Below are 13,270 nucleotides of genomic sequence, written 5' to 3' on the forward strand. Positions count from 1 at the left end.
TAATAACCTATATTGAGAAAGAACATGGAAAGGAATATATGTGTATAACTGAATCACTACACTGTACACCAGAAACAAACACAACATTGTAAATTGACTGCATTTCAATTAAAAAAAAAAAAAAGGCAGAGGGCAGGTTATGAAAGGCCTTGTCAGAATCATTAGAATTAGGGTTGGCTGTGAGTGACCGATTATCCAAAACAATAGTGTAAACAAGACAGAGGTTTAGTGCTTTGTCATGTGAACCACGTGTCTGGGTAGGTGGCGGCTTCTGTGATGCTTTGTTCGCACTGAGTCCAGGATCCAGACACCCTCTCTTTTTACTGCTCCATGGTCCAAACACAGCTAATGACTAGCACAACACAGGCTTTTAAAATAAAAGTGATTTTATTATAAAATTCTAAAAACGTGCTTCAAAGGACAGTCACGGGAATACTGCATAATAAGAAGGAACATATCTTTATAATCCAAGCAATCACATAGCAGATTTTACATTGTCCATGGAATTAATATTTAAAAGACATTCTTCTTCTTTTCAGTTAAGAAGAGTCTTCAGAGCACCATTATTTGAAAGGAAGGTATTTTGCCCATTAGAGTTCATCTTTGGTCTGCAATTAAGAAATAATATTTAGAAACATCAAGAAGTCTTCTATGAGTCTAGATGACTTACATTAGTTTCTTAATTGTTTTCCCTTAAAGATCAAAGAAGGAAAAAAATAGCCAAGTTACTGCTAGAGGCTTTTAGGACCTGGGACTATTCCTGGAATCACCCAAGGGTAAGTCACATTGATGGGGAACCTGATGGGGGTCCCTTTCATTTCTGGCAGTTTCTGCTTCGTCACTGGCTTTAACTGATTTTATGGTCCGACAGCGCTGAGAGGGGTTCGCGCTGATGGTGCACTGCTTGAGGGCCAGTTAGCGGCAGAGCAGTCCTCCAACAAACCAGAACAAAATGAAACAAAACAAAGCTGATTCGTATCATGTGCTGTTGTCATGGTGTAAATACTCCCACCAGGTGGATCCCAAGCTACCAACACTTAACTGCTGTGCAAAATTCCTAAATTTCACAATCAGTGAGCCCATAAAAGTTGGTTCCATCACACCACAGGGACTAGGAGTCACCTTGTTCCTTTTAAACCCCCTTGAGAGGCAGATGTAATAACTATCATCTTTGGGTTCAAAGTCACCGTTTTGAGTTTGTCTGTTCTGAGATCTGACGAGGTTGCTTGGGATAATGTCAAGCCAGCATATTACATATATGAATATATACATAATTTTATACAACATATATTCCTTTAAGCAAAAAACAACTATAATCAAAACAACCCTCCCCTGCCACACTGTCTTTCTACACTACTATGCACACAATTTGAGAATGATACACTGGTTTTGGGTCCTTGTTTTGCTATAATCCAGATAGAGGATTCTGAGCTAAAGTCTTCTTTGGGCTCGGTTTTCTTAACTGTAAAATGAAGGCATTTACTGAGTGACCTCTGCTAAGGTCCTCTTCAGCCTAGCAAGTCCATACGTGAATCTGCCGCTTACAAAGGAAATCAGTATGTGGTGGTAGCAACAGAGACTGCTTTCAAATGAATAATCTGTTCACATGAGTAATCATGGTTATATATTTTTTCATTTCTAAATTGGGATGATGAATTTGGCAGAAGCTCTCTTACAGGGAGATGAGGCTATGAGATGACACGTGTGAAAATACTTCACAAACTGTAATTATTCAATCTGATCTGAATTCTCACAATAAAACAGGCTTCCCTCCGCTTTGCTGGGAGCCCCGTGTGTTATCAGTTCACTGCATCTTAGCGCCCGTCTTTTGCCTCTTTGGGATCTATTATATCTGAATCTGGTAGAACGAATTGCTTGGAGGCGCCAAGAGGAATTCGGATAGTTGTTGCCTGACTGAATGAGTTAAGGAATAAGGACTTAGATCACTGTCAGTTCTTACTCTGACGTGGGTCAGAAGGTCAGCTCTGGTTACCTTCTTCCTGTGGCACGTACAAGGAAAGAGGTCATCTTCAGTCTGTGGTTCCACTCTCTTCATGCCCTCTCGGATTTGGGGCTCACTCACTTGTAAACTGGCATATTCCTGTGTCGGCAACAGTACAAAAGCATGTCTGATATAACGCTTAGCAAGTTCGATACGCTGGAGTTTGCTCGAATGCGGTCCATTTCACTCACGTGTCAAGTTGTGATGGGCAAGGTCCTCCCTACTTAAGCACCCCACAGAGCTTCTGAGAAGCCGCTGTCCTCCGGGCACGGGCTGCCTAGTGTAACAGACCACTGCTTATTCCATCCTTCATTTATATGACTTGTATGGTTTTGTGTGTGTGTGTGTGTGTTTTTCCACCTTCTGCCATGTAGTGAAAATAACTGTGCTCACTATCTTCCCTAGACTGAGAATCTGAGGACTGACCATGCCTGCTGGACCCACCACGTCTTGTACAGCCTCAGCTGCACCTTCGTTCCTCATGTGTTTGCTCTGTGCCGGGCTCCAGGCCAGGTGCTTATGCTTATACTTGAGTTGAATGAATGAACTCTACCTTGTGGGTCTTTAGGAATTCAGATAGTAAACCCCCCTGGCTCCATCAGTCTACACATTTCCACATCCCCTAGGAAAGGTTATAAAGGGGGAGGGGCCAGTGCAGACCAGAAAAAGACCAATTTTGTTCTGTAGCAGTGTCTAAGACTGGGGGCTTAATATTTTCAATTCTGAAATTAAAAAAAAAATCTTAACTTAGATCTAGCACTATTATTTGCAAAGTACCTGTTTCCCAGAGCATTTTTTTTAAAGAACTTTTCAAATTGTCAGATATGCTTTGATTACAATCCTTAAATGCATGAAAATATTTTCCAAGAAAAGTCATGGCTCATTTGGGGTCAGTACAACCAGTCCAAACATGCTTCGCACTGTTTAGACAAGGAAGTGGTGAGGCAGCAGCAAAGTTGTGCAAAGAGGAAATACAGATCCGTGCACAGTACCTTTGGAGGGTCAGACGCCAATTTCCTCACCACATACTATATGCTCCTAACAGTGATACTTTTCTCTCAATGCTGTAGCATTCTCCATTAGCTGATCTTTGGTTTCCTATTATTTTCATTATTATTTGATATTTGTCCCTGATTTTGCCTACAGAGGTATACACGTACCTCTTTAATTCATTCACTTTTAGAAATTAAGTGAAATATTCCTTGCTATTAACAGAACTGACCATTACAAGTTGTATGTCTACTTTCTTAGAAAATACTGACCTGGAAAAGTTTAAAATAATAGCAGAATATATCATCACCCATGAGATTATTTCTTGCAAATTCTTGTCCTGTTTTTGCTATCTTCTTTGCCTATGGGAACAAAAATAATATCCCTTTCATGAAACATACTTTTCCCCATGTGGACACATGCTAACTGATCTTCAGAGTACATTTTAGTGGGAAAATAGTGGGGAAAATATCTTTGGGGTCTTACGTGATAAAGGGAACATTTAACAGAATATGTTTGTTCCAATTAAAGGGATGTTTCTGAGAAGTTTTGAAAGTCTGAGAAGTCATATTGGATCTTCTGGAATTAGCTTCTCTTGGAAAGAAAAGGTAAACATTAAATGAAGTAACAATAACTTTGTAAATTCAAGATGAAGCTTAATGCACTGCTTAACAATTTTCATCTTATTTCATGAATCCCTCATTTTAATCCATTGCACAGTCAGTTTTCCTCCTGCCATATTGGCCATCTTAATTTTCACACTGTGAGTAGAGTGAAGCAGTGCTAGAGGCTCAGGGCAAACTGTCTAGAAGACAGCATGATCAAGGCCAAGGTTTAGCTTTTAGTTTCATGTGCATGGTGGACAGTTAACCAAGTCACAACACCTGTGTTCACCCTGAAGGGAACTGTGCTGTCCATGGAGAGGTGGCTTCCCATTTACAGGTGAGGGTCTACATCTAAGCATCCTGAATGCTCCCCAGGCACAGGACCTTGAAAATGAACCCATGATATTGGGCTACAAAGAGACTGACCTTACCTCCTCATCGTGATCTTTTGCCCATTGAAGTTTTTCTAGGAGGTCGCTCAGGTTGCTTTTAACCGGAATGTAGTGTTTCCAGGGCTGCAGCTCATTATAAAAGTGTTCATAGTAGATGGAGTCCTGCTTCAGGACGACACTGTCGCCCACCAGCAGATATGGCAGGCGGTATGCGGCGACAGTGCCGTCCACATTTATCTGATACTTATGCTGCAAAACAGCAATATCGGATAAGAGCCTTCACTAAATTTCTCTTTTTCCACTCTCTTTATTCTCGTCTTCTTTCCACACATAAAGCCTCACTATCCTCAGATACAAACCGGCCAGATTTTGCCCTTGGCCTCCACCAGTTGATGAGTGTTACTGCATCCAATATGCACACCTGCACCTAAAGGCGTATATTGATGTTCTCCCAAATTTCACAAAGGGGCCATGAGGCTAAGGCTGGAGCAGCCAATAAAATTATAAAATTGTTGTCCTAAGGCTACAACCTAAGGGAAGACAGATTTTTCTTTTTTTATTGAAGTATAGTCAGTTAAAAAAAAAAAGCCTACAAAAATAAACCCCAAACAATTAACAAAATGGCAATAAGAACATACTTATCAATAATTACCTTAAATGTAAATGGATTAAATTCTCCAACCAAAAGACACAGACTGGCTGAATGGATACAAAAACAAGACCCATATATATGCTGTCTACAAGAGACCTACTTCAGAGCTAGCTGAAAGTAAGGGGATGGAAAAAGACATTCCATGCAAATGGAAACCAAAAGAAAACTGATAAGAGACACCTGGTTTATATTTCTTCTTTAGACCATTGTGATGCTATTGCTCTGGGGAGAAATATTTGTAAAATCACTTGTATGTATTTATTAACAAAAAAGGATCTGGAGCCAAAATGTGCTACTCTTGAGGGTCGGCTGGGGGACAAATCAGAGCTCTACCCAGGTCCCAAACTCCCTTGATGCGTATTTAATGTCAGGTCTAGAAACTGAGCATAACCCAGGTTATCCAAACAGTGTCCGGGGCCCCGTGCCTTGAAGTTCACTACATTTTGCGCTCACCTCTCCCACTCCTTGTAATTTACAGGCCTCGATTTCCCTCCCCAAAATGAAGGTATTTGGAAAAACAGAAAGGATTTGCCACAGATGATATCATACCTTGAAGAAATCAAAGAATGAAATGTGCTTCACAAGGGGCCCATACAGGCTTTCGTCATGTTTAAAGAAGAAAAAGTTGGTGAAAGCAGCATCTATAAGTTCCGGGTGTTTTCTGCTCAGTTTCACCAGCTCAAGTCTCTCCTTTCGGCTGTCTCGCCCTCTCCAGACAGCTGTGGCGTTTTTGCTTTCCCAGGGAGGCCCCGTGTTAGCTTGCACAGACATCATATCCAAACTCACTCTGGAAGACAGAAAGTGCAACAGATTCTTCCCCCGCATCATCACGTCGCAAAGGTCACTGGGAAAGAACTCACCAAGGAAAGGAAACCAAGGCTCTGGGTCTCTTCGACCCGGGTCTCTCACCGGCCCATGGTTTCTAGAACGGAGTCAGTCAGGTCGTAGGTAGGCATCACGATATCCTTGGAATCCGTGGAGCCACACCAGGAAAAGATGGGATGGATGTGTGAACTGGATTTCTTTTTTTCCAAAGGCCAGTCTCCTAAGTTAACAAAAAACTCCACATCTGGCATCTTCACCTGGGAAAAGAAAGCCAAGGGCTGATTCACATTTCTTCAATCGGATAATTCCTTCTATTTATCAGTGAGCTGGGAAAGGCTGGCTCGAGCACACGGCCTTTCGTGGCCACAGAAGAACGGAAGATGTGAAGATACCCAGGGATGATGCCACGTGGTGGCAGAGAGAGTGGAGTGGTGCACCTGCAAACTGAGGAACCCCAAGGATTGCTGACACCCCCAGAAACTAGAAGAGCCTAGAGAGGACTCCCCGCTACAGGTTTTAGAGGGAGCATGGCCCTGCTGACACCCTGATTTTGGACTTCTAGCCTCCAGAATTGTGAGAGAACAACTTTCTGTTGTTTTGAGCCACTCAGTTCACATGCTTTGTCACAGCATTCCTAGGAGACTAACACAGGTGTCCTACATGACATAAAACCTCAGAAGACTATCACGGTACTTCAGGCTCCAGAACAGAACCCCCCTGAAATTTCTCTTATTTTTATTTTTAAAAATTATATTGTAGAACCTGGGCTTAGACTGTCCATTATACATAGGCGAGAATAGAAAAGAAATACTTACTTTTCTAGTCAAAGAAAGTAGTATGGCATCCATGAAAATTCTAAAACCTACATGTTCACCATGAGTCTTGATATAAACCTGGAAGAGAATAGAATGTTTATTCTGTTAGTCTAAGAGAACTGGCTGACTTCACTGAGATAAAGCTGATCTCAGTGATCCGCAGAGTGATGTTTTAATAAAACTACATATCTGGTTGTAGTCAAGTGGTCAAAGCCAAAATCACTAAGACAAACAAGCAAACCTCGATCATGAACTGTACCTTGTTATCCTTCAAGGTATAATGACATAAACTCTGTCTTTGTCCAAATCTTTTCGGGATTTCTGCTGCAATCTTTTCTGGATCAACGGTGGGGAAATGTGCCAGATCTCTCTGAATCTGAGTAATGGTTTCCGGGCAGTTCATCTCCCGAAGCCAGGCTGCACTGTCTTCCAAAGGACAGTCACAATTCTCATGGTAAACCGGCCCTAATGACACACGAGGAACAAAATATACAGTATTAACTTCACTCGGCATTTGAAACATGTAACAAATACCCATAATAGGACTTCACACATTTTGCCTAGATGGGAAGGGCGTTTTGATGGGAAAAATATTTTAAAAAGAAAAATATTTTTATTACACTGTGGTATCGCTAACAAGTCTGTTCTGACTGCGCTTTACAGTTAAGTCCTAGGGTATTTTCACAGTCAGGCCCTCTTGGTACAAGTTCAAAAGAAAGCCAATGGTACTACTTTTCTGCTCTCAGTGGCTACCAGAGTCCATTATTCTTTATCTTCTGTGTACTTAAGAATAACCAAACATTGGTAAAACATAAAAAAGGAGGAGTAAGTGTTTTAATGAAAGACAAAAATGATAAGAAATTAGTATTTCAATGGTCTATGATACAATCAAGTTCTTAAAGTGTCTAAGGTACTCTTCTCAATGGGTAATACAGTCAATACAGGTAAAGCCTCCTTCCTGTGTTTGCTATTTTTGTGAAGAATTATAAAGAAGTAATCTGCAAAACACTCATTCACTAATATTATAATGAATTACATTTACAGAAATAATACTAATATAATATAATACTAACAGAATCTGAATTGACATTTTATTGTCATTTATTCTTCTAATTCTCAGATTGTCACCTGACCCAGGCAGTAGTAGACACTGGGATACCTTTTTAAGGTTCAGCAGGTTATATGGTACGAGGTGGTCCTGGTGGAGTGTGGGAAAGACATCTAGACATTTTTTGAGAAACATTTGCCTTTCTTGCGGCACGCGGACAAGGAAGATGTGTGTGTCTGTACAAACACTGCTTTTCTAGTATTTGAGGGTGCCGTCTCCACTGAGAGGAAATGATACGGCTCTAGGTAAGAAAGCTGTACTCTCATCCTCTGTCAGAACACATCAGAGGATTTCTTGGGAAAACTGGTAGTGAAACGAAGACAAAAAACCAGTCAACTTCCACTCTCTCTCTTTCTGAAGTGACTGATCAAATTTCAATAACATTTGTTGGTTACTTAAATCACACATCTCTAATTAAGAGCGAGCCATCTATGACCGTGTGTATATGGCTGGATTCTTCTTGCTAATGTTGTGTCTTCAAGGAGCAAATTCTCTATCAATATGTTCTTTCCTCTTTAGCCAATTATAATTTCCATTCAAATCTTGCATTTCTCTCTTTTACCAGGACTCTCCATTCAAGTAGGAGATGTGCATTTTTTTTTTCAGTGAGAAAAATAGCATGCTAACTTGTTTTTATTGATTGAAAGACATTCATTATTGTATTCAAATACTGTTGTTTTAAAATTATGTTCCAAATGACCTTTCAAAATATATGGAGATTTGGCTACATGTTGGCCTTGGAATTTTACTTCTATCTTCAGATTTTTGTAGCTTGCATACATCCTGTATCTTACTATGAAGGACCCATCTTTTCGGTCTAAAACCTGGACTCCAACTCTAGTGAATTGCTCATCTGGTGCTGAGATTTTAATCTGGAACACCTTTTCACCCGGAGAAGATGTGAATCTGTGATGGGAAGAACAGTAAGATATAAAGATTATTTTAACAAACGTACAAAGATTATGTTCTCCAGTCTGTGAACCTTAATCTTCTCTCCCACATCCTCCCCTAACATGTTTGCTTCTCTGTCCTTATGCTTTTAGTACCAGAATGAATATGACAGAACAGACATTAAAAAAATTAAAAAGAAGAGGATGACAATGGCCAAGATAATATAAAACAGTTTCATTAGAAAATTGCAAAGAACAACAAGTTCATACTGTATAGCACAGGGTAATACATTCAATATCTTGTAGTAATTTATGGCGAAAAAATATGAAAATGAATATATTTATGTTCCTATATGACTGAAGCATTATGCTGTACACCAGAAGTTGACACACTGTAAACTGACTATACTTCAATTAAAAAACTATATATATATATGTAAATATATATAGAAAAAAAGAAAATTGCAAGGGAATATGTTAAGACTACTAATCTATGTAAACAGAACATACTTACACTTACGCATTTCATATATAAACACAGTCTCATCAAACTACTACTTACTTCATGCCCATCACATCTGGAAATTTGTGATCAAATACTGCCTCTAAAGATAATGATTTTCTGACAAATCATTCTCAGTGATTCGTTAAGAAATCAGTATTGTAAATCATGCTCAGCCATGGGCAAAAGCTACGAGGTGGTATATCATGTAAGTGATGCTGTAAAAAAGTTTTTTCTTTTGAGTGAGTGCTCTTGGTGTTAAGATTAAGATGGTATTTAGTTTCTCCCATTGCACTATTTATAGCCAAGTGACAAAAATTTATAACCTTCCTTTTCTTTGCTTTGGAAAACATTCCTAAGATTTTTTTGCCTGCCAAATATACGTAGTCAGCATCCACACACACACAAAAAAGGTAGTCATTTCAGAAGTACGTGAATGCTATAAAAATTTTTAAGTATAATTTTAATTGTTGAATTCCATGGAATGACATAAAGTTGTAACAAACACACAAGGGATTCACATTTTGATATTTTCCCTCTCAACTATAAAGTTGCAAATAGTGCTGTAGTTCTCTATTACAGTTTCAAAGCAGCTTACCTGCATGTCTACCTAAAAACAGAGGGCAGCACCAGAGAAAGCTGAAACCAACCAGTTTCTAACAAGTGGGTTTAAATCCTTATAACAGTTTATGCAGAAGGACTCAGAAAGTACTTCCAGCAAAGTGCAGGGGTTTGTTCCAGCCATGTGGGAATCCCTATCAAAACAGCCAGGAGAAAAGCTTATTCAAAATTATTTCGAAAGCTACAGAGAAAAATGGACTGGAACGGGGTAAGACTGTTAAAATCAGATGTGAATAGCATCCAAATGTCCTGGATTTTAAACTGCTATTTAGAAATGAGTTCTTGGGTGGATAATACTTGAGGGAAGAAACAGTAAGTTTGAACCGCATCCCCAAATAGTCGGCGAGCCATTTCTCGACTTACTTATTTCCTGATGTGTCCACCGCCTGAATATAGAAATAGCGCGCGGGAAGGACGACCGCTGCTTTCAGCCCCGGTCCCCATATTTCGCTTCTCTCCGGGCTCAGTCGCCCCTCTCCGCCGGTCTCGGCCAAGGCTGGAACTGTCCCCAGAAAGAAGCAGTAAAGCAGCAAAATGCTAAACATTTACAAGATGGATTCAAAATGATCCACGGATAAATGAAGGGTAAGAGGTGGACGGAGCCAGCCGCGGCTTGGGCAGGGGCACGTCGGCCGATCGCAGCTGCAGACGCGGCTCCAAGAGGGGTCCTTTGCTGGTCTGGACTGCAGCGTGGGTCTCCCCAGAAAAATCACAACCGGAGCTCTGGCTGGTCTAGCCGAAGGATGCCAGCAGTTCTGCTGAAATGGGCAAGAACCACGTTGCTCCTCTTCCTCTGGACAATGACAAACTTACGCTGCTTCTGTAACTGGAGCATCATTGGGGGGCGAATCCGCCTCAGCTTCCAGCCCAAGGTGCAGGGCGAGGGGATTGGCCCGCGCGTCGGCCCGGGCTGAGTAAAGCCTTCTCCAAGTGGATGGCGGGGTGGAGACGCGTCCGGGCGCCAGGGCTTCCTGGGACGTGTAGTTCGCGCCAGGACTAGCGGAAATTCCGCAGGCTTTATCATCTCTCACTCTTTTATTTACTTTCCGGTCAGGGGACAAATAAATAGTAGATGCCCGATAGAGGGGCACAGCTGAGATTAAAAAAAAAAAACTGTCACCATATCCTCCACTCGTGCAGAGGGCAGGTATAAAACACGATGAAAGGGAGGTGTTATCAATGATATCTGACGATCGGTTGCCCGGCACAGCTGTCAGGGCACTGTCCCCGCGCGCTCCGATGGGACGAGAGACGCCAGCCCCAGGGTAACCGGAGGCGTGTCGCGGGCCGCGCGCTCGAAGCTGTGATTTCGAATCGGTGCCGGGCTCCGCCGTGGCAGCAGCAACCCGACCCCACCAGACAGGCCAGAGGTACACCGAGCTGTGGGCAGGGGCCGAGGTGGCGGCCAGCGGCAGTGCGCCCTGAGCGATGGGCCCTCCGCCCGGCACTGGGGAGCCTTGGGCCCGGCCTACAGCCTCAGCCTGCTCTCCGCGCCGCCAACGCCGCCTGCGCGGCTGTGGGCCCTGGCCTCTCCGGAGCCCGGTGGCTTCCGAACGGATGCCACTGCGTGGGTGCCCATCCTCCCGGGGAAAAGTGGGGTGAAGAGCTGGGCCGCATGGTGGAGGGAAGCGCTAGGGAGAGAAGGGACGAGTCGTCTCGGGAACAAAGCCCGATTCGGGGCGGGGGGGAGGGGGCTGGGCGCGGATACCGGTGGCTCTCGCCCGGTGCCAGTGTCCACGGCACGCTCGGCAGGGCCTGGCCCCAGAGCGCGTGGCGGCCGTCCCCTCGCCCCTGCGCGCTCCCCCGGGGCCAGTGCGGTCACAGGACGGGTCACGATCGTACTTGGAGCCCCCTGCTCCCTTTCCCTCCTTCTCTCGACCTTGCCAGCTGCCTCTAAAACTCTGATGGGCGGGTGGCACCGCCAGCCACATCAGGCCTGGCGGGGAGAAGGAGGCAAGGGGGCGTTTCTCGACTGTTTCCTTTTTGGCAATTGTCATTAGTAATGGTTTCAAAATCGTGCCTTCAACAGCTTGAATCGGGGGCGTTCCCGGGCCCTCGGGCGAGTTGGAGGCGGCCGCACGCCGGCCTCCGCCGGCTCGCTCTCCCCGCGAACTCCGGCTTTCCTCCGGGCGGGAGGAGGGGCCGGGAGGATCTACTACAGGGACGCGGGGACGCGCGGTACTCGGGTGGGCGCGCGGGCCGGGGACCGCCGAGCGGCGCGGACAGGGGGCGCCGCCGCGCTCCTTCCTCTCCGCCGGCGCCGCCTCCGCACACCGCGGCCGAGCGCGGCGGGGACCGGCCTGCGCGACTGCGGCCTGGGTCCCGGCGGCCTCCGAGCCCGCGGCGCCGCGAGCTTCGCCGAGGAGGGCGGTGGGGACGCCGCTCGCCTGCCCCGGAGCCTGGGCTCGACGCCGGCCGGTGCGCGGGAGGACCCCGGGATCCTTCGTAGGCCGGCGCCCCTGCCTGGGAAGGGGCTCAGGTCTGCCCGAGGAAGGGGCCTGGAGGGCGCGGGGAGGGGTCTGGCGGGGAAGGACCGAGGTCAGACCCGGTGGGGCTTAGCCCGTCTGGCCCTCCGGGACATACTCCATTCTTAGTAAGTCCTTACCTGTCCTTGCGGCTCAGCGGCCTTCCGTGCAGAATGTAGATCTTAATAGTTGTCAATAGTGGAAGGTTTTACTGAAGAGACTTTTTAAGATGTTTCGTTCTCTAAGCAAACTTGATGCTTAAAAGTAAGGGTTTAAAATATAACCAGAGAAGAATGCAACCTAGGCCATGAATATTGGCCTTACAGATGTTTTACGGGAACAGTTCATTCCAGTGACTTAAAAATCGTTACTCCAGCGGGACACTTAAAGCTGCGCACAGTTAACCAAGACTTATGTTAATTTTTTTTTATGTTACTTTTGATACGATATTATGAGTAAATTATTAAATTGAGCCTTAGATCCTGCAGTCATTCTTACTAGTAAATCTTAATATAGCGTCGCCTCACTTACTGGCACAGATGAGAACCAGGGAGGAGAAAAAGAGTCCCCTTGTCTAAAACTCCAGCTCTTGATGTAAGGCCACTCCTGGGAAGCCCTCCTGGAATCTAGGCTCTTAATCCTGGTCCTACAATAATGCCTGGCATGATGCGGGTACTTAAAAATATTTGTTGATGAGACAGACTTCTGCAAATCCTGGGCCCTGGGGATACAGTAGGCAGGAAAACCAGGCTTAGAGGAGGCAGACATTTATCTCTCACACACGCATAATGTAGAGATGCACCCTGGTAAGACTTGTGAAGGAAAGGTGCTGAGTTTGTAGAGGGTGACCTGGCCTAGTTGGAAGAGCAGAGAAAGCGTCCCCCTGAAAGTGACATTTGAGCTGGTCTGAAGGATAATGGGGATTCACTAAATAAAGGAAGGAAAGTGGGAGGAGGCCGTATTCAGAGAACGGAAAGGTAGTCAATGGGGAGAGGAGAGTGAGGTGCAGGTTAAGAGAGAGATCAGGGCCAGGCAAGGAGTTGGCTCTTTGTCCCAGGATCAGAGGGTTTTAGGCAGGAAAGTTATACAATCATATATATGTATGAAGTTTACTTTCCACCCGCAAGTCAGGTTAGAAATGTCAACTCACAGGAGTGGGTGAGGAGCTAGGAGTGCGAATGGGATTGGAAGTGGTTTATAAAAATGGGGACAAAAGGAGGTGCAAGATGTGACCAAACGATGGGATTTGCAGGCCATTTAGTGGAGGGACAAACTGCCCCTCTGTACCTCGGCATCTCCTGAGGCTGTGATTACAACATAATGCAGTCATGGGCGTCTGCAATGATTCTGTAATCAGTAATGACTTGTGCTTCGTCCCTTTTAAGAAGCCCCGAGGACGCAGT

At 44.5% G+C, this 13,270-nt stretch overlaps 2 protein-coding genes across 5 annotated transcripts in view; one reads left to right on the forward strand and one right to left on the reverse strand.

The window, feature by feature from the left end:
- Positions 1-368: 368 nt before the first annotated feature.
- Positions 369-10,265, reverse strand: POGLUT2 (protein O-glucosyltransferase 2). 3 transcript variants are annotated; one of them, XM_006208302.3, is made up of 10 exons: positions 9,766-10,265; positions 8,090-8,295; positions 6,541-6,746; positions 6,282-6,359; positions 5,551-5,723; positions 5,191-5,428; positions 4,029-4,238; positions 3,265-3,354; positions 1,994-2,101; positions 369-608 (listed from the first exon to the last, which is right to left on the reverse strand). In XM_006208302.3, the coding sequence occupies exons 1-10, from the start codon at positions 9,945-9,947 to the stop codon at positions 591-593; spliced, it is 1,509 nt and encodes a 502-aa protein (XP_006208364.1). In that variant the 5' UTR covers positions 9,948-10,265; the 3' UTR covers positions 369-590. The 3 variants fall into 3 exon arrangements, with proteins under 3 accessions (XP_006208364.1, XP_015098180.1, XP_031540254.1); XM_015242694.3 differs by having other exon boundaries at positions 1,961-2,101; positions 9,766-10,253; XM_031684394.2 differs by lacking the exon at positions 8,090-8,295 and having other exon boundaries at positions 1,961-2,101; positions 9,766-9,899.
- Positions 10,266-10,635: 370 nt separating this feature from the next.
- BIVM (basic, immunoglobulin-like variable motif containing) overlaps positions 10,636-13,270 on the forward strand; it is a 55,320-nt gene continuing 52,685 nt past the window's right edge. The window contains exon 1 of one of the 2 annotated variants that reach the window (XM_072976513.1): positions 10,636-10,772. The gene's annotated coding sequence lies outside the window, so the exon portion shown is untranslated. Of the gene's footprint in view, positions 10,773-11,568; positions 11,882-13,270 lie in introns of those variants that run through there. The other variant, XM_072976514.1, reaches the window with a different exon arrangement.

This window comes from Vicugna pacos, chromosome 14 (assembly GCF_048564905.1).
Source record: "Vicugna pacos chromosome 14, VicPac4, whole genome shotgun sequence".
Classification (NCBI taxonomy): Eukaryota; Metazoa; Chordata; class Mammalia; order Artiodactyla; family Camelidae; genus Vicugna; species Vicugna pacos.